Below are 19,919 nucleotides of genomic sequence, written 5' to 3' on the forward strand. Positions count from 1 at the left end.
ATCGGAGGCATTTTGAGAATTTTTGAAATTTGAGGGGTATTGTGGGAATTTCCTCAAATTAGAGGGGTATTTTGGTAATTTCCCCTATTTTTTTTTGGCGAAACTGACTTTTGAAGTTTTGATGAACCATATCCAGTGCGTTGGCCGGCCCATCGGTGGAACACACTAGAAAGAGAACGTATGAAGATAGACTCTAGAGAGAGGGTATGATATTCTCGGGAACCAGAGTCTGGAGAGAGAAGAGAGAAGAGAAGACAGTGGACTCTGAGTGGAGTATGAGCGTACACGTATATATGTGGTGCAATGAGACCTTGACGTGAAATCCTGAGCGTCTAAATTAGGGAATTTAATTAAATATAATTTAATAAAACTGGATAGAGGAAACAAGGGAAAATAGTTTCGGGGAATAAAATCAAATAAATAATAAAAGCAGTCTTACGTAAATTAGAACACTCCAGATTTCGAGAAGGTGACTCTCAGAATAGTAAAATCCTTGCCAACAGGGCACTCGTGCGGTGGATGCATAGAAAATGGTGGGGGTGGGGGTGCGGGGGGCGTGGTACGCGATATTTCGCTTGCATACTCAGGGTCCACGTGGCATGGTGATGGATACGGGAAAGGGCAGCTTGTGGCTGAGAAGTGAGCAGAAGAGAATCGTGATTGGAGAAGGTGCTCATGACGTGTCCGCTTTGCTCACGTGGCCATTTCTAGCGGGTCCCGTCTGTCCCTTTTCTGTAGATGAACTCGCGCGTGGGGGACTCTGCTTTCCATAGTTTAGCAGTGGACGCACAATCGCACACATGAACTACAGATTCGCGAGATTTTTACCAAAGCCATACACGTCAGCATGTCTCGACAAGCCCGCCGACATTGTCCTTGCTGGCCATACCTCATTGGTCGCCTGCTTGGCTCGATCGACGTGGGCCTGTTCTACAGCGCAACGTGGAAGGTCCTCACTTATCTGCCGGCGGCCGCAGCGATTGCGTTGTGAGTCTTGTGACGGTGGGCGTCGTCTTCGGCCATTCGGCCAAATTGGCCCCTTGTTTTAAACCAATGTGAAATGGATTTTATGGGTTTATAGTTGGGGATGGCTCTATTTAGGATTTGGTACTGCCAATCTGGTTGCCAAGTTGGCAGCTGAACACCGCTTCTCAAGCCCGACGCCTTTCCGCAGGTCACGCCTTCACCCGCTTGCCTGCTCCCCTGCCCAAAAACAAACTCCCCTCAGGCGAGTCGGAGTCGGAGTCCCCTGCTTCTCTCTCCTCTCTCTCTCTCTCTCTCACAATTGCACTTCTTTTTCCTCGATTCTTCTCTGCGCCCAACTTTCCGCCCCCTTCCGCCTCGCGCACACGCGATCTTGGATACACACGCACACTCACACCCACCCTTCGCACACACCCACCTCAGAGACTCTTCTGTGCAGGGATTCAATGTTACTGCCTCCCGATCCTCTCCGTCTCCATCCCCGTCTTCCCCAGCTATGCTTCCCTCCAAAGCAGAGCGGATCCTCTCCCGCTACCGCCCCATCGCCCCCAAACCCTTGCCCCTGCCCCCCTCTGGTAGCTTCGGCACCGATGCATCCTCCACCTGTGCTTCAGTTGACTCCTTCACCTCTTCGGCGAAATGCAAAAAGTCGCGTAAGCGGAAAGCAGACGATGCCACCTCTACAGCGAAAGCCCTCAAGGCTCCTAAGCCCATCGGCTCAGGACTCAGCAACACAGGGGGTGCTAGTTCTTTGACACAGGGGGCCTCCGATGGTACTGTCCCGCGCAGAGATCCAAGGCTGGCAAGCCAGGTTTCTTATGCAAGTATTCCCTTCGGAATGGAAGATTGTACTGAAATGTCAAACGGGGTGGCGAAGGAGGTGAGGGGTATGGCCTTGGATACCAGGTTCGCAGCTTACAGCGCCTTAGCTTCTCCTGTGTATGTCGGGAATGCAGAAAAAATGGTTCCAACCCAGGGATTGTACATGTCTGCAGAGGCGAGAGCTCAACAGCAGCACCACTATTCTGTGATGCATCAGCAGCTGAGCCCGGGTTGCAATCCTAATTGTGTGCCTGTAATGGATAAGGATGCAGGGTTTATGGAGAGGGCAGCGGCTGCCTCTGTGTCTGTTATGCCAGAGAAGTCTGCTTCATTGGCAGTATGTGATGTGGGATGTGTCAAAGGTTTGGGCTATAGTGGAGGTGGCTTCACGGAAATGATACGAGGTATAACTCGCCTTCCGACTGCAGCGGATGTGCAGTCTCTCATGCAAGCAAGGGCATCTCCATCTGCTGCTATTGGACAGGGTCCATCTATAGCTGTTGGGACCCCTGGGGTTTTACGCAGTTCACCCACATCCAGCAGGGAAATGCCGCATCAGAGGTTGGATCCACCTTCCCTGCCTAATACCGCAGTTCACAGCTGGATGCCAGGATCATCATCGAGTGCTGAGGTTGATCAGGTATGTGGCATTGATGCAGAGTTAGTTACCCTTCCCCTACTTCCAGATATCCCATCCAGGATGTGTCCTTTATTGACTTCGGCAACTTCATTAAGCATTGGCTCCCCTTCAGCTCAGGCCCCTGCCCCTTCTCATAAGATGGAGCCTTCTTGGCATCACCAGGTGTCCCCAAGAGTACTTGAGCCGCCATTGGCAGCCTTTGCTAGCAGAAGTGTCAGTCTATCACAGACATGCCCGTTGCTGTCAGAAGGTACTAAGAAGGTTGTAAGTGGGTTAATGGCACCAAGCATGAGCTCCCCAGTACTACATTTAACTTCCATGGCTGATGGAGCTGCAGTAGATGAAAGTTACTTGGAGCAAGTCTATGGGGGCTCAACGGACCCTGTGCTTCTCGTGGATGAAAACAACGAAGCTCTATGGTACAATAAGGCATATGATAAAGCTATGAGATCTGCATCAGATAGATTGACTGGAAAGGCAGTACCGGCCGGGCCGTATATTGATCCGCTCGGGCACCCAACACCTTTGGGCAGCTTTGTCTTTCCTGTCTATGGCATGTCTGTGAGGGCGACACTGTGGGGATTTCTGAAAAAGCTGGTGATTCAGGAAAGTGACCTTGCCGTGGAGCATGGTGCACCACCGCTATCTAGCCAGTTGCGTCTTAGCATGGAAGATGCAGCACAGAGAATGTCGCCTATCCGCGTCAAACCTGTGAGCCTGGTTAGCCCCGTGATTTGCTCTGGTAGCTCCAGGGTGACCAATATTACACTGGAGAGTATTACGGAGCTTCACATGGATGCCCCAGTCACATCAGAATGTGTCGAAGCCGCGGAAGTTCGGTTGGGGGTGGGAAGCGAGCCTGCCTTCATCACAGATTGTCTGAACAGGGTGAGATGGGCGAATGTAGCTTTGACACGGATGCTTGGCAATTTTGATGGTTCAAGTTCGCACGTAGTACCATGCAGTAAGGGACTCATTAGCTCCATGCCCGGTCTTGCTGAGGCCCTCGGTTTTGTCATATGCTGCACAGAGAAGGTTCCACACTCTGCATGGGCATTTTCCTGTCGATTAAATCTTGAATGGATGAAAGGTGGTAGGAGGCGGTCTATGACTGTTCCCTGTGATGTAACCCGCCTCGCTAGCAGAACGAGAGTCTCTGAAGTGAGTTGGGTTTGGCAGTTTGACATGGCAGTTAGCCTCTGCCTGAATGCATCATCATGAGAAAGCATCACCATGTGCATTTGAAAATCATGGAGAGAACTCTACTTTAACAGGCAAGCACATACGGAGTTTGGACCCATCGGCAGCATTTGCAGATATCTGGAAAAGGCCATCTTCATGCATCATATCATCAGCATGCGTCCTGTTTATTAGTTTTGTCTCTGCATGGCTGTAAATTCCACAACATCCCTCAATTCTTTTATTGCTTTGCCTCTTACAAAGACGTGTAACAGCTGCTCATCCGCACGCGTGAAGTCCTGAGTTAAGCTAACACTTTGTATGATTTGCGATAGTTGAGAGTACTCTTATGTGTAGCGGCTCCTTTTTTCTGGTTAGGGCTCACCTTTGCCGGTGTGCTGTGTATGCACATTGTGATGATATTTTCTTTTAGCTTTAAATTTCAGTAAATGCAAATGTCAGTAAGATAACAGGTGATTTTCCTGCTGGAAGAAGTGGAGGAGATGCTTTAGTTTCTTGCTGAACTTGACCTGGTGGTTCTCTTGTAAGGTTGTTACCGTTAGGTGTTGATGGTGCTTGTCGAGCGTGAGTACGGGTCGTTTTCTCTAGGGTGGTTGACCAAGAGCAGGAATTCTGTCCAAGAATGACATTGAGACACAGCAAGGGATCACATTCTACAAGGTGAGTGTAATTTTTTCAAAGATTCCAGTGGTCTGAGTTTAAAAATTTCTAGAAGGATCAACCATGATATTCATTATAGGGTTTATGAAGTATTCTTGTGTTGGTCATCACCCATTTATTTCAGTTTAATTCACCTTAATATGTCGCCCAAGTTATCTATTCCAAGACTTCTAGTGCCGTTAAATTAGAAAAATGTGATTAGTTTATTGCTTAATTTTAGAAAGTTTAAGTCATGCTATTATTATATGGTTCATCTTTCACAGCAACTCTTCGGTGGAAGAACTACAATGGAGGTTTGAAGGAGAGATGACAATCGCAATATATAGTGACTGATGTAAAGCAAAACAAAGGAGTGAGGCAAGGGAAACAATTCTGACCTTCATAACTGGATAGCTAGAAAATGGAGGAGGCTATTGCCTATTTAGAAGCCTTGAAAATGATGCTTGATCTTCATTAGGTCAAGAAATATGGTAGTTACATGTCTTGGAGATTCTTACTCTTAGGAGGTATGGGTGATGAAAGGAGGGTATAATGGGTGAATGTGTCAACGTCGACAATGCGGAAGTGTAGAGACCAAGGGGGGAGAGAGAGAGAGAGAGAGAGAGAGAGAGAGAGAGAGAGAGAGATTCTCTTGAACAATCAACCTTGGCAATGAACTTGTCACGAAACGGGCACCACGTGCCAATAAAAAGAATAGATTGAACAGACTTTTAATTTTCCAATAACAACTTTTAATTTTCCAATAACAACTGAGCTGAAAGAGACGGATGACACGTGACACGAAGTGGCGGAATTCCACCCCAGAGAGTATTGGCCCTAAACCTTGGCCCCCCTAGGTATTTCTTTACATTGCATCAACATAGTATAAGCCGGTACTCGAGACTTTGAGCCTTCTCCAGGAAGCATACCGGAGAATGAGCCCTAACTTCATATTTAAAGGCCCTTGGCTTTAAAAGCAATTACAGTGAAAAGCCTTCAAACTCAAAAGCATCTGGTCCATTTTCAAAGCCATAAAGCTTCCAACGTAAATTCTCGGAAATCTGTACACTAGTCAGCGCAAAAGTGGAAATCTGCGCAGCTTGCCATGTTAGTGGAGTTTTTGAAAATTTGCCACGTCATCGGCTTGTGTGTGTGTGCGCGCAAGTCTTGCTTTACTTTAATCCTTTATGTCACTTGCGGTCCCATCTGACGGGGTCCCCATAAGTTGGTAGGACTTCTTCTGTTACTTGTTCTTCTTAGGGTTTAGGCCCCTCGGCCAGCATCTGCAAGTTGGCTCTATTCTTTAGGGCTTTGACACGTCAGTAGTTTGTTACATCTCCCCTTTTTGAAAGAGAGTAATAGTTAGCAATTATAGTATATCTGCAAAACAACTTAAGTTAGCTTTGTTGCCTTTTTTTTTGAGGTCATTCTGAGGGACATTTCGAGGGACAAATCAATTTGCTCTTTTTGTTAAGGAGTTAGCTTCTCCTTTCGGCTCTTTTGATCAAGGAGTTAGCTTCTCCTCTAGTCGAGATCAGGACTTTTGATATTTCAGCGTAGTAAAATACTTATCTTCCACGGGTGTCTTGATGCACTAAAATTACATACCCAGGCAATCTTATCCAATTAGGAATAATCAATAATTGGCACATCACAATGCAACACAAATGTTTACATATGCATGTTGCAAGACACAACAAACGTCGTTGAGCACTCCCTCGAGACAGACGGTGTGCGATATGAAGCTACTCAATGACTACCTCGTCACTCCCCCCCGCAAATAACCTAAAAAGATCCGGACCACGAGCTTAGAGGATTGTACAACCAAACGCTCCCCAGACCGTAGTCTGTGTCGCTTGGAGGTTCAAGCATACAACCAAACGCTCCCCAGGCATCGGCCTGCGTCGGTTCGAGGTTTTGTAGCATACAATTGAATGCTCCCCAGGCATCGGCCTACGACATTTCGAGGTTCAAACAATACCTAAACAATATTCCTCACTTCTCCACCCGAGAGTATAATCACCAATTATTGAAACCAGTACTAAAACCAGTTGAACAATTCAAATTGGCACCAAGACAGGTTTAAAACATATAGCATTCATTTTAAACAATACTTTCTCAAACAATGTTCAAAAGTATCAAACTAGAAAACAAGTAGAGAGGTCATTCAGGGCTTTGTTCGGACAACCGAACTTTGAGGGTCTTGCCCTTCTGCATCACGTTGATCGTTCGGTTTCGAATCTGGACAGTTGCATCATTCTTGTCGTGCCAGGGCATGCCCAAGAGAACGTTGCAATTGCTCAACTTCATAAAGTGAAAATCGGCTTTTCCATGATAATCTTGTATAGTCACAGGAAGTGCACCAATGAGCGGTACCACTTTCTGAGTTTGCCCCGTGGCTAGCTCAGCTTCAATTTCTCCACCCTCTTCATCATAATCAAAGTGCATCTGCTTCAAGAATTCTGAATGGATGAAGTTCTCCGTAGCTCCGAGGTCAAAGAAAATAAGGGCTTTCAAGCCGTTGACTTTTCCATAAGCTGTGCATAATTCATTAAAATTGTCGAGATGTATACCATAAATATCGGGTACTAGTCTAATAGCAGGCTTAGCCTTCTTGGTTCGAGGTGGCCTCGGGGATCTGTCCGATGTGGGAGCAGAAGGTTGCACTGAGGGCGTTGAGGGTCGCTGAGGACATGTATTGAATGTATGCCCCGTTTGGAAACATTTGAAGCATCGGCCTTCTTGTAACAAGGTGTCTTGTTGACTTCATGTCAAACGAGACTGTTGAGGTTGGTTTTCACGAGATTCTCGAGAATTTGTTCGTTGTTGTCAGGAGTTCTGGTTAGTGGCCGGAGGTTCTTCTGTGGTAAACTCCAAATTTCCTTTCATGAGCTTGTAGTTGACCGCGGCATGGTCCATAAGCTCTTGCATGGTAGAGACTTACTTGGAGAGACAATATTCCTGCAATGGTGATGGTAGTCCAATGGTGTAGCGCTCGCACTAGTCCTCCAAGGGAATGAACTTAAAGAAGGATATCGGAAGGTACACGTCAAGGAACCTTTGGTTACAATCGTCCATGGTTTCGGTGGGAAGCATTTTCAAGTTGCCCCGCCAAAATTTGGACTTCAAACATCAAAGTCATGTTACTACGTGCAAAAATTGTCTTGAAAGCTTGCCAGGTCTTTGGAACATGTTGTTATGTCGCGATTGAACTCCACCATTGCATAGCATTATCTTTAAGAAATCCCGTTGCTCGAGGAATCTTGGATTCTTCTGTATAGTTCCCCAAAGCATAGATGTTGTCGAATTACATGACCTCAACGGCCTCATTGACGTTATGTCAGACGAGGCCGTTGAGGTTGGTTTTCACGAGATTCCCGAGAATTTGTTCGTTGTTGTCGGGCGTTTTGGTTAGTGGCCAGAGGTTCTTTTGTGGTAAACTCCAACTTTCCTTTCATGAGCTTGTAGCTGACCGCGGCATGGTCCATAAGCTCTTGCATGGTAGAGACTTGCTTGGAGAGACAATATTCCTGCAATGGTGATGGTAGTCCAATGGTGTAGCGCTCGCACTGGTTCTCCAAGGGAATGAACTTAAAGAAGGACATTGGAAGGTACACGTCGAGGAACCTTTGGTTATAGTCGTCCATGGTTTCGGTGGCAAGCATTTTCAAGTTGCACCACTGCCAAAATCCGGGCTTCAAACATCAAAGTCATGTTACTACGTGCAAAAGCTGTCTTGAAAGCTTGCCATGTCCTTGGAAGATGCTGTTGTGTCGCGATCGAACTCCACCATTGCATAGCATTATCTTTAAGAAATCCCGTTGCTCGAGAAATCTTGGATTCTTCTGTATAGTTCCTCAAAGCATAGATGTTGTCGAATTGCTATAGGAACTGCAATGCTTTCTTGCGATCTTTAACCTTTGAAAAAGTGAAAAAATTTGACTGTCATGTCCCATCTTTTGAAATCTTTGGGTTGGTTAGGCGCATATCCTGGATATGGATAATAAGGGTATCCATATGGGCCCCAACCATTGTAGCTTGGTGGCGGTGGTGGTGGAGGTGGAGGCAATGGCGGTGGCAAAGGTGGTTGCATTGGACCAGGGTCTGATGGCTGCACCATATTCCTGAAGAGTCCCCCAATCAGAACAGACGGCTGAGAAGGTTGCCGGTTGGAAGCTCTCGTACTTTCTAGTGCCGGAGGAGGTACCACCTGGGGCATCAGAGGGAGTAACATGTAGCTCAAAAATTGTTGAAAACTTTGTAGGATCGGAAGATTCTCCCGAGGATGCCGCGAAAGAATGTCGTGAAGCTCGTTGAGCAGAAACTGCAAATATTCTGCTGAATTCATGAATTCCAAGTCTTGGGTTCTTTATGGCTTATGCTCTGTAAGACACGGCGATGAAGACGGGAGCACGCCCGATGCGCGATGAAGTAAGGTTGGGAGTCGCTAATAAGTCCGGGTTGAAGGGCGAAGAAACCTCAAATAAAATCTCAATAGCTCTTTCTACTCTTTTGTAGGACCGGTATGCTTTCAGAAAAGCACACACCTGATGCTCTGATACCACTGTCACAAGACGGGCACCACGTGCCAATAGAAAAGAATAGACTGAACAGATTTTTAACACTTCAATAACAATTGAACTGACAGAGAGAGACGACACGCGACACGGAATGGCGGAATTCCACCCTAGAGAGTATTGGCCCCAAACCTTGGCGCCCCTTTCGGTATTTCTTTATATTGCATCAACACAGTACAAGCCGGTACTCCAGACTCTGCACCTTCTCCAAGAAGCATGCCAGAGAATGAGCCCTAACCTCATATTTGCGTGTCTTTGACTCGTTTGCGTGCACGCGAAGCAAAGGCAGTTCCTTGCTGGCTTGCTGGCTCTAGCCCAAAAAAGTAAAAAGTAAAAAAAAAATGAGCCCTAACCTCATATTTAAAGGCCCTTGGCCTAAAAAGCAATTACAGTGAAAAGCTTTCAAACTCAAAAATCATTTGGTCCAAAAGCAAAGCCAAAAAGCTGCTAGTGTAAATCTCGGAAATCCTTATAGTAGTCAGCACAAAATGCAGAAATCCGTACAGCCTGCCATGTCAGTGCAATTTTTGAAAATTTGCCACATCATCAGTTTGTGTGTGTGTGTGTGGGTCTTGCTTTATTTTAATCCTTTATGTCACTTGGGGCCCCATCGAACAAGGTCCCCATAAGTTGGTAGGACTTCTTCTTCTGTCACTTGTTTTTCTTAGGGTTTAGGCCCCTGGGCTAGCATCTGCAAGTTGGCTCCATTCTTTAGGGCTTTGGCACGTCAGCTATTTGTTACAGAATAACTGAATGTGTATACAATGGAGGCAACCCATATAGCAGCTGAAATAAATTGCCTTGCCCAGACTTTGACGAATAAGTAAACTAAATACCTAAAAACCAATAGAAATAATGGGATCACATTGGGCAGTTCACTTGATTTGCCAAAAATCTTTAACATCCTCTCTGAAGCTCATAGTGTACATCAATAGTGAGACCAAGTCGATGTAGAAGCTACCATGAACACCCCAACACTGGCCGGGATATTGGATACACCTTGGTTTTGCTACTCTCAACATTGTACCTTAAAAAAATGCCATCTTGAGCATCGACATCCTTTTAGAAACTTTGAACTGTAGACCATGCTACATCCAAGAATCCCCATTTGTGAACTATGAACACATCACGTCCAAAATATAAAACTCCAAGATAATGAAATGTGGAACACATCCTGACCATAGTGCGAACTATGTCCGCGCTCAACGTTGTTATATTGCTACACATTTATAATATGAAATATCGTGCTCTTTGAGTCTCTCTCTCTCTCTGTCTCTCTCTCTCTCTCTCTCTCTCTCTCTCTCTCTCTCTCTCTCTCTCTCTCTCTCTCTCTCTCTCTCAGACTTGGACACTCCAAGTCAAGAATCAATCGCGACAGCACCAAATAACCACTTCAAAACAATTCACAGATCACAATAGATTTGCACTGGCCCGGTGGAGTTCCGTGCCTAGAGATATTGGCCCCAAAGACTGGCGCCCCTTTCGGTATTTCTTTATGTATTAAAATCAATGTCAGAGTACAAAGAGAGGTTAGGGTTTCACTCTCAGACTCTACGTCTAGATGCTCTATAGAGTGAGCCCTAAATCGTGTATATAAAAGATTACAAGGGATGCTCAAAAGCAGAGCCCCAAAAGCTTTCAGTTCAAAAGCAGTTTCTCTCTCTCTCTCTCTCTCTCTCTCTCTCTCTCTCTCTCTCTCTCTCTCTCGCAATGAGAGCAAAATAAAGCCATTATGCCTTTCTCTCTCTCTATCTTCTAAAGCGTAGCCAAAAGCTGGGATTTGCGTCGCTCAAAAATTTATTTATTTTTTTTCCACTTCTGTGATTTCTAAAAATTAGGGTTTTTGCAAAATTAGGGTTTGCAAGAATTTTAGGGTTTTTGGCAAAAATTAGGGTTTTTGCTGTCGGTAGCCACGTCATCTCTTTGTGACATACCTCCCTCTTGAAAGCATTGTAATCGATCGTGATTACGCCTGTATGTCACAAAGTGATGACGTGGCGGACAGCAGAAACCCTAATTTCTGCCAAAAACCCTAAAATTCCTGCAAACCCTAATTTTTGCCAAAAACCATAAATTCCGGAAATCGCGGAGGCGGATTATTAAAAAAAAAATTGTTTTTTTTTTAATAGAAAAGGATGAGCGACGCGAATTTTGCTTTTGCTTTTTTTAAAAAAAAAAAAAAAAGAGAAAAGACTCTCTAAGAGAGAGAGAGAACTGATGCTTTTGATTTTAAAAGCTTTTGGGGCTCTGCTTTTGGGCATCCCTTGTAACCTTTAAATTAGTGGTGAGGGCCTCACTTCTCAGAGCATCTGGACGTAGAGTCGGAGAGTGAAACCCTAACCGCTCTCTTGTACTTTGATGATTGATTAATACAAAAAGAAATACCGAAAGGGGCGCCAGTCTTTGGGGCCAATATCTCTAGGCACGGAACTCCGTCGGGCCAGTGCAAATCTATTGTGATCTGTGAATTGTTTTGAAGTGGTTATTTGGTGCTATCGCGGTTGATTCTTGACTTGGAGTGTCCAAGTCTGTTACAGTGGTATCAGAGCACGGCCGATTTCTCTTTTACGGGAAATCCGATCCCCGAAATTTTTTTCCCGCGGCACCTATGGCTTCAGGCAATGATCAGTCGACTCCCTCTGCATCTGGAGATGCGGGGTGGGATCACAACGAAGATTCAGACAGAGAGTATGGCCCGCCTTGGCCTACTTAGGCGGAGCGGCGAGAGATAGAGCGCCGCCAGTTGATCAGCGATGCAACAATGATGATGCTCAATTTTGCCAAGGACCCGAAGATGGCAAAATATATGAACGAGACCTCTTTGAAAGAGCTACAGATGGAGTGGCAGAGAACCACAACACCACTCCCGAAACCCGCTCTCAAGAAACCTTCTGCCTCCAAGAAATATACGGAGAAGGAACTGGAGAACGTGGTTGATGCACGGATTGCTCAGCTTTTCGACGTGCAAAAGAAAGGCAAAAAGCACGGCAAAAAGCAGAACAAAGGTACTGACTTCCCGGGATATTTGGGTCGTCGGTCGACATTTGACAAGGCAAAGAAATTGAAGAAGCGCGTCAAGTTTGAAGACCTACCCAGTTCTTCTTCTTCTTCTTCTGACAGTTCTTCTAGCTCCTCGGATTAGAGCGAAGAAGACAGAAAAAAAGCAAAAAGCGAAGCAAGACACAAAGCTTCGGAACGGGCAAGAAAAAGGCAAAGAAGGCTACATCTCGCCCAGAGACTGACAGTTCTACTGAGGACTCGTCTACAGACAGCTCAGATTCCGATGACGAAAAGTTTTATGCGAACAAGAAGAATTTTTACAAAGCCAACCAGTATGACTTTCTCGAAGATAAAAGCAAGAAAGTCCGAGAGTTTAAGGAAGGTGGCCACTCGATCAAGTTTGGTACTTTTTCAGGATACTCAGATGCTTCGAAGGCTTTGTCTTTTATACAGCAGTTTGACATCGCTTTCGCGGGAGGACGCTATTCAGAGCACTCCAAGATTCGGAGAGCTGCCTCTTACTTTAAGGGGAATGCTCGTACTTGGTGGTCCACGCTTCTATTAAGCAAGACTGTGCCAGTTACATGGCTGAAATTCAAGAGGCTTTTTATTTCTTCTTGGTTGACTCAAGAGTTTGAGCGAGATATACGAGCTGCTTGGAACCATCTCCGGATGACCAAGAGCGATACAGTGAATTCTTATTGTGAAAGATTCTGGAGCTCTTTTCTACCCGCCTCTTCATTCAAGAAGATCTCGTTCAGAGAACAGATTAAGCGGTTTACCTTGGGTCTACCTACAGAGATCCAAGATCACTGCTTGGAACAGAAGTAGGCTTCTATTCAGGAGTTGATGAGTCATGCGAAGCGGGGCTTTGCCATTCACTCTGGCAGTCTGACCTACCCCACAGATAAGGCCATGACACAACGAGCCGAACAGACTTCTGGGAATGAAAGTAGAATAAAAAAGAGCAACCCAGAGAACAAAAGGATGCACGACCCAAGCTTACTCTTGAGGAGAGAGCTCGCTTCATCAGAGAGGGGAAGTGCTTTGGATGCGGGAAACATGGACATATTTCCGCAAAGTGCCTTGATAAGGCACAGAAAGAACAGAATGATAAAGACGACGACAGGTCTGAGAGTTCGAGAGCAGCTGAGGAATGTGGCAGAAAAGGCAGATAGAAAAGCAGAACTGGTACCACATGGCGTGGGACTTGCACCGAATCAAATGAATGAAAGTACAAACTTTGCCGTTTTTTTTTGGGGCAAAGTGAAGGATGAGGAAGCTCTTTTGAAGGAGCCAAGGCCAACTTCTTTTCACTTGGAATTGGCGGCTCGATTTGGAACTGCGCCCGACAGACTGACGCCACAAGTGGAGGTAGTTCGACTGGCACCCGGATGGGATGTTGCCATTACACCGAGCATTGGCAAACTTCGTTTGCAATGACAGGGGTGTTCAGGGCACGTGAGTGACGTTCTACTCGGGATCCCTTGGTACCACAAGAACTACGCTGTGGTTGACTACCGGGCCGAGAAAGCGACTTTGATAAATGAAGGGCTTAGAGATTGTACTTGATGAACTTCAGTTTTCTTACTCATTCTTTTGGGAGAACTGAACGATGGATAAAGGTTGAATATGTTTTGACCTGAAGAAAAGAACGCCAAGATTTTTTTTCTCCACGCTCATGTCGATTGCTTTTGAGAGGGCCTGAAGATCATACCATTGATCTGATATCTGGAAGCACGCCACCGAATCGGCCACCTTATCGTGTGAGCCGAGTACAGAATGAAAAGATTATGAACTCAGTGAAAGACCTCTTGGAAAAGGGTCTTGTCCAGCTTAGTACTTCACCGTATTGCTCTCCAGTGTTGTTGGTTTTGAAGAAAGACAGATCTTGGAGAATGTGTATCGATTATAGCACTCTCAACGAAATCACCATCAAGAACAGATTTCCGATTCCTAGGATCGATGATATACTCGACAGGTTACAGGGATCCTCGTGCTTTAGCAGGATTGACTTGAAGAGTGGATATCATCAGATCAGGATAGCACCAGGAGATGTCTACAAGACAGCTTTTCGGACGACTTTTGGGTTATTTGAGTTTTTGGTGATGCCTTTTGGCTTAACCAATGCTCCTGCGACATTTAACCGGATGATGGACAGGATTTTTCGAGAGTACAGGCTATTTGTTGGCACTTTCTTTGACGACATCATTGTTTTCTCCAAGAATGAGGCAGAACACAGAGATCATCTGCTTCAAGTCTTTCAAGCATTACGAGATCACACATTAGTGATTAATGCTAAGAAAAGTGAATTTTTCCTACCGGAGATACATTTTTTGGGACACATTGTGTCAACAGCAGGAGTGCAAATGAACCCGGCCAAGATAGAGACTATCCGTGATTGGCCCGATTTGAGGAATGTCCATGAAGCTAGAAGCTTCTTGGGACTGTGTTCGTACTACAGGCGGTTCATACGAAAGTTTGCAGAGGTTGCTTCCCCTTTGCATACCTAGACACAGAAAGGAGTACCTTTTTCGTGGGGACCCACAGAGGTGACTGCCTTTCGGACATTGAAAGAGAAATTGACTACGGGACCTATTTTGACTTTGCCGGACTTGCAAAAGTCATTTGAAGTATTTTGTGATACTTGTGGTCGTAGTCTGGGTACGGTCTTGATGCAAGAAGGCCATGTTATAGCTTACGAGAGCCGTTTGTTCTCTAGGCCGGAGATGACAGCACAGATCTATGGGAAAGAGCTTTTGGCGGTTATCCACGCTCTTACTCAGTGGCGGCATTACCTACTCGGAGCGGATTTTACTGTCTTTTCAAACCATCAGAGTTTGCGCTACTTCTTGTCACAGAAGCAGCTTTCGAAAAAGCAGATGCGGTGGGTGAACATCTTGTCACAATTCCACTTCCAGATTGTCCATGTGCAGGGACAGAAGAATGTGGTGGCAGATGCTTTGTCTCGGAAACCGTTGGTTCTGGCTATTTCCGCGATACATCATAGGAGCTTCGAGGATATGGTCGATTAGTATGCCACAGATACAGGTTTTGCAGATATTTTCACACGGATACGGGATGGGGAGATAGTAGCTGGATACACCCTTCGGGAAGGCTACTTGATGAAAAAGACTATATTGTGAGTTACACAGCCGTTGAGGGAAAAGGTTATGACTGATTGCCACTGTCCACCTTTTACGGGTCACCGCGGCATTGCTACCACCATGAAAGGGGTAGAGAGAGATTTCTTTTGGCGGAGACTGAAGAAGGATGTGGAAGAGTTTGTGCGCAGTTGCTTGGTATGCCAGAAGGTCAAGTTTGACAGGCATAAGGCACAGGGATTGTTACAGCCTTTACCCATACCCACCCGCCCCTGGGAAAATATTGAAATGGATTTCATTTTTTTTAATCTCCCGAGAATACAGAATGATCACGATGATTTTCCGATTACATGGCACGCCTGAGACGATTGTCTCCGACAGAGACCCCAGATTTATGAGTTTGTTTTGGAAGGCAATTTGGGAGAGCATTGGCATGCGGTTGCAGTTCTCGTCATCGTTCCACTTGCAGACTGACGGGCAATTTGAGATTGCCAATTCAGTGATTTTAGATTTATTGAAGTCTTGTATCTCGCATCAGAAGACTCAATGGGAAAAGAACTTACCTTTGGTGGAATTTGCCTACAATAACACGATACACTCTTCGACGGGGAAGATGCCATGAGAGATTGTTGAAACTGCTGCGAAGGTTCCATCCTTCCTGAGCACGAAAGATTAGAAATTTGAAGCGGATGAATATTCGCGAGATTTGGATACGGCTTTTGCCAAGGTTCGCGAGACTTTACAGAAGTCTCAAGAACGACAGAAAAAGGAAGCGGATCGCCATCGTCGCGACTGGAAACTGAAGGAGGATGATTGGGTGCTCTTACTTTTGAGAAGGCACGCCTAAGAAATAAAAAGGGAAAGGAGAGGCTTTTTCCAAAGCTTAGTATGTGATACTACGGACCTTTCCAGATTACTGACAAGATAAATGATGTCTCCTTCCGATTGGAACTGCCAGATACTTGGAGGATTCATAATGCATTGCATGTGAGTCTCTTGAACCCTGTTAAGGGTGATGTGCCTGATGAGCAACCCGAAGTGGAAGAAAACGAGGAGATCCTTGTTCCTGAACAGATTTTGACACATAACGATACGAAGAAAGGTAAAGTCCGAAGGCGGTTCTTGGTTAAGTTCAAGAACTTTCCTGCATTTGATGCGAAGTGGATGGAGGAGGAGGACCTAGCAGATACTCCTCGGATTGTGAAACTTTACGTCGATGTTTTGGTTTAGCATAGTCTACTCCAAACGGAACCCAGAATTCAGCTTGGCCGGAGATCTGGTGCAGTGGGATGCACAAGAGGGGAGTCACTCCACTCCTTTGTCAACAGATGCCTCGATTTTGATACTAAAGTCACTGATGTCTCTTTGAGCTTCAGGGATACTGAGAGCTGACAGTATTCTGCTAGATGACTTTATGAAATGGAATTCCTGATTATGATACTGATTTGTTCTTGACTTCTTGTGAGTGCAGGAACTGATAGCCGAAATGACTGCAGCATTTTGGTCTGATTGATCTCGAATAGACATGGTTGCAATAGGGGTTAGTCAATCGGACATCGTTGAGGTCCCGATTGGACCTAGATGTGATTGCTAGCTACATTGCCGATAAATCATGGTCTAAGATCCGAATGAATGTTGAATGTCATGTGATGTCCTGTGATGTCTGGTGATGTCCTGTGATGTCGTGTGATGTGACTGTCGATTTTGTACATGTGCTAGATGTGAGTTCCTAGTACGTAGGTACTAACAGTCAGTGTCTGCTAAGACGGTTTATGGCTTTTGTCGGTTTTGCAGGCGTAATCGCGGTCGATTACAATGCTTTCAAGAGAGGGGTATGTCACAAAGTGATGACGTGGCGGCCAGCAAAAACCCTAATTTTTGCCAGAAACCCTAAAATTCCTGCAAACCCTAATTTTTGCCAAAAACCATAAATTCCGGAAATCGCGGAGGCGGATTATTAAAATTTTTATTATTTTTTTTTTTTATAGAAAATGATGAGGGACGCGAATTTTGCTTTTGCTTTTTAAAAAAAAAAAAAAAAACAGAAAAGACTCTCTAAGAGAGAGAGAGAACTGATGCTTTTGATTTTAAAAGCTTTTGGGGCTCTGCTTTTGGGCATCCCTTGTAACCTTTAAATTAGTGGTGAGGGCCTCACTTCTCAGAGCATCTAGACGCAGAGTCGGAGAGTGAAACCTTGACCGCTCTCTTGTACTTTGATGATTGATTAATACAAAAAGAAATACCGAAAGGGGCGCCAGTCTTTGGGGCCAATATCTCTAGGCACGGAACTCCGTCGGGCCAGTGCAAATCTATTGTGATCTGTGAATTGTTTTGAAGTGGTTATTTGGTGCTGTCGCGGTTGATTCTTGACTTGGAGTGTCCAAGTCTGTTACACTGTAAAACCGACAAAAGCCATAAACCGTCTTAGCAGACATTGACTATTAGTACCTACGTACTAGGAACACACATCTAGCACATGTACCAAATCGACAGTCACATCACACGACATCAGGGGACATCACTAGACATCACAGGACATCACGTGACATTCACATTCATTTTGATCTTAGACCATGATTTATCGGCAATGTAGCTAGCAATCACATTTAGGTCCAATCGGGACCTCATCGATGTCCGATTGACTAATGCCTATTGCAACCATGTCTATTCGAGATCAATCAGACCAAAATACTGCAATCGTTTCGTGTATCAGTTCCTGCACTTAAAAGAAGTCAAGAACAAATCAATATCATAATCAGGAATTCCATTTCATAAAGTCATCCAATAGAATACTGTCAGCTCTCAGTATCCCTGAAGCTCAAAGAGACATCAATGACTTTAGTATCAAAATTAAGGCATATGTTGACAAAGGAGTGGAGTGACTCCCCTCTTGTGCATCCCACTGCACCAGATCTCTGGCCAAGGTGAATTCTGGGTTTCGTTTGGAATAGACTATGCTAAACCAAAAGCATCGAGGTAAAGTTTCACAATTTGAGGAGTATGTGCTAGGACCTCCTCCTCCATCCACTTCGCATCTAATGCAGGATAGTTCTTGAACTTAACGAAGAACCGCCTTCGGGCTTTACCTTTAGTCTTCGTATCTTTGTGTGCCAAAATCTGTTCAGGAAAAAGGATCTCCTCGTTTTCTTCCACTTCGGGTTGCTCATCAGGCTCCCCATCATCATGCACATCACCCTTAACAGGTTTCAAGAGACTCACATGCAATGCATTGTGAATCCTCCAAGTATCTGGCAGTTTCAATCGGAAGGAGACATCATTTATCTTTTCAGTGATCTGGAAAGGTCCGTAGTATCGCATACTAAGATTTGGAAAAAGCCTCTTCTTTCCCTTTTACTTTCTTAGGCGTGCCTTCTCAAAACGTAAGAGCACCCAATCATCCTCCTTCAATTTCCAGTTGCGACGATGGCGATCCCTGCCTTTTTCTGTCGTTCTTGAGACTTCTGCAAAGTCTCGCGAACCTTGGCAAAAGCCGTATCCAAGTCTTGCGTATATTCATCTGCTTTAAAGATCTTACCTTTCGTGCTTAGGAAGGGTGGAACCTTCGCAGCACCTTCAACAATCTCAAATGGCACCTTCCCCGTCGAAGAGTGTATCGTGTTATTGTAGGCAAATTCCACCAAAGGTAAGTACTTTTCCCATTGAGTCTTTTGATCCGAGATACAAGACTGCAATAAATCTAAAACCACTGAATTTGGCAATCTCAAATTGCCAGTCAGTCTGCAAGTGGAACGATGACGAGAACTGCAACTGCGTGCCAATGTTCTCCCAAATTTGCCTTCCAAAACAAACTCATAAAACTGGGGTCTCTGTCGGAGACAATTGTCTTAGACATGCCATGTTGTCGAAAAATCATTGTGACGATTCTGTGTTCTCGGGAGATTAAAAAATGAAATCCATTGCAATACTTTAACTCTGATGGTCCATAAAAACAGTAAAATCCGCTCCAAGTAGGTAATGCCGCCACTGAGTAAGAGCATGGGTAACCGCCAAAAGCTCTTTCTCATATATTTGTGGTGTCATCTCTGGCCTAGAGAACAATCGGCTCTCCTAAGCAATGACATGGCCTTCTTGCATCAAGATCGCACCCAGACTACGACCACAAGCATCACAATATACTTCAAATGACTTCTGCAAGTCTGGCAAAGTCAAAACTGGTCCCGTAGTCAATTTCTCTTTCAATGTCTGAAAGGCAGTCACCTCTGTGGATCCCCATGAGAAAGGGACTCCTTTCTGTGTCAAGATATGCAAAGGGGAAGAAACCTCTGCAAAATTTCGCATGAATCGTCTGTAGTACGAACACAGTCCCAAGAAGCTTCCAACTTCATGGACATTCTTCAAATCGGGCCAATCACGAATAGTGTCTATCTTGGCCGGATCCAGTTGCACTCCTGCTGCTGAGACAAAGTATCCCAAAAAAGTGTATCTATGAAGCAGATGATCTCTGTGTTCTGCCTCATTCTTGGAGAAAACAATGATGTCGTCAAAGAAAGTGCCAACAAATAGTCTATACTGTCGAAAAATCCTGTCCATCATCCGGTTAAATGTCGCAGGAGCATTGGTTAATCCAAAAGGCATCACCAAAAACTCAAATAACCCAAAAGTTGTCCGAAAGCCTGTCTTGTAGACGTCTCCCGACGCGATTCGAATCTGATGATATCCACTCTTCAAGTCAATCCTGCTAAAGCACGAGGATCCCCATGAGAAAGGGACTCCTTTTTGTGTCAAGATATGCAAAGGGGAAGCAACCTCTGCAAACTTTCATATGAACCGTTTGTAGTACGAACACAGTCCCAAGAAGCTTCCAACTTCATGGACATTCTTCAAATCGGGCCAATCACGGATAGTGTCTATCTTGGCCGGATCCAATTGCACTCCTGCTGTTGAGACAAAGTATCCCAAAAAAGTGTATCTCTGAAGCAGATGATCTCTGTG

General features: G+C 45.1%; 1 protein-coding gene across 1 annotated transcript; it reads left to right on the forward strand.

Moving 5' to 3' along the window:
• Positions 1 to 1,135: 1,135 nt before the first annotated feature.
• Positions 1,136 to 3,981, forward strand: LOC147458078 (uncharacterized). The gene has a single exon (XM_086512827.1). The coding sequence runs from the start codon at positions 1,481 to 1,483 to the stop codon at positions 3,665 to 3,667; it is 2,187 nt and encodes a 728-aa protein (XP_086368953.1). The 5' UTR covers positions 1,136 to 1,480; the 3' UTR covers positions 3,668 to 3,981.
• Positions 3,982 to 19,919: the final 15,938 nt, after the last annotated feature.

The sequence above is a fragment of the Adiantum capillus-veneris genome, chromosome 5 (assembly GCF_014529385.1).
Source record: "Adiantum capillus-veneris isolate H3 chromosome 5, ASM1452938v2, whole genome shotgun sequence".
In the NCBI taxonomy this organism is placed as follows: Eukaryota; Viridiplantae; Streptophyta; class Polypodiopsida; order Polypodiales; family Pteridaceae; genus Adiantum; species Adiantum capillus-veneris.

What these genes read in the sequence shown, in the direction of transcription:
- LOC147458078 (XM_086512827.1), top strand. Translation starts at nt 1,481, where the DNA reads ATGCTTCCCTCCAAAGCAGAGCGGATCCTCTCCCGCTACCGCCCCATC.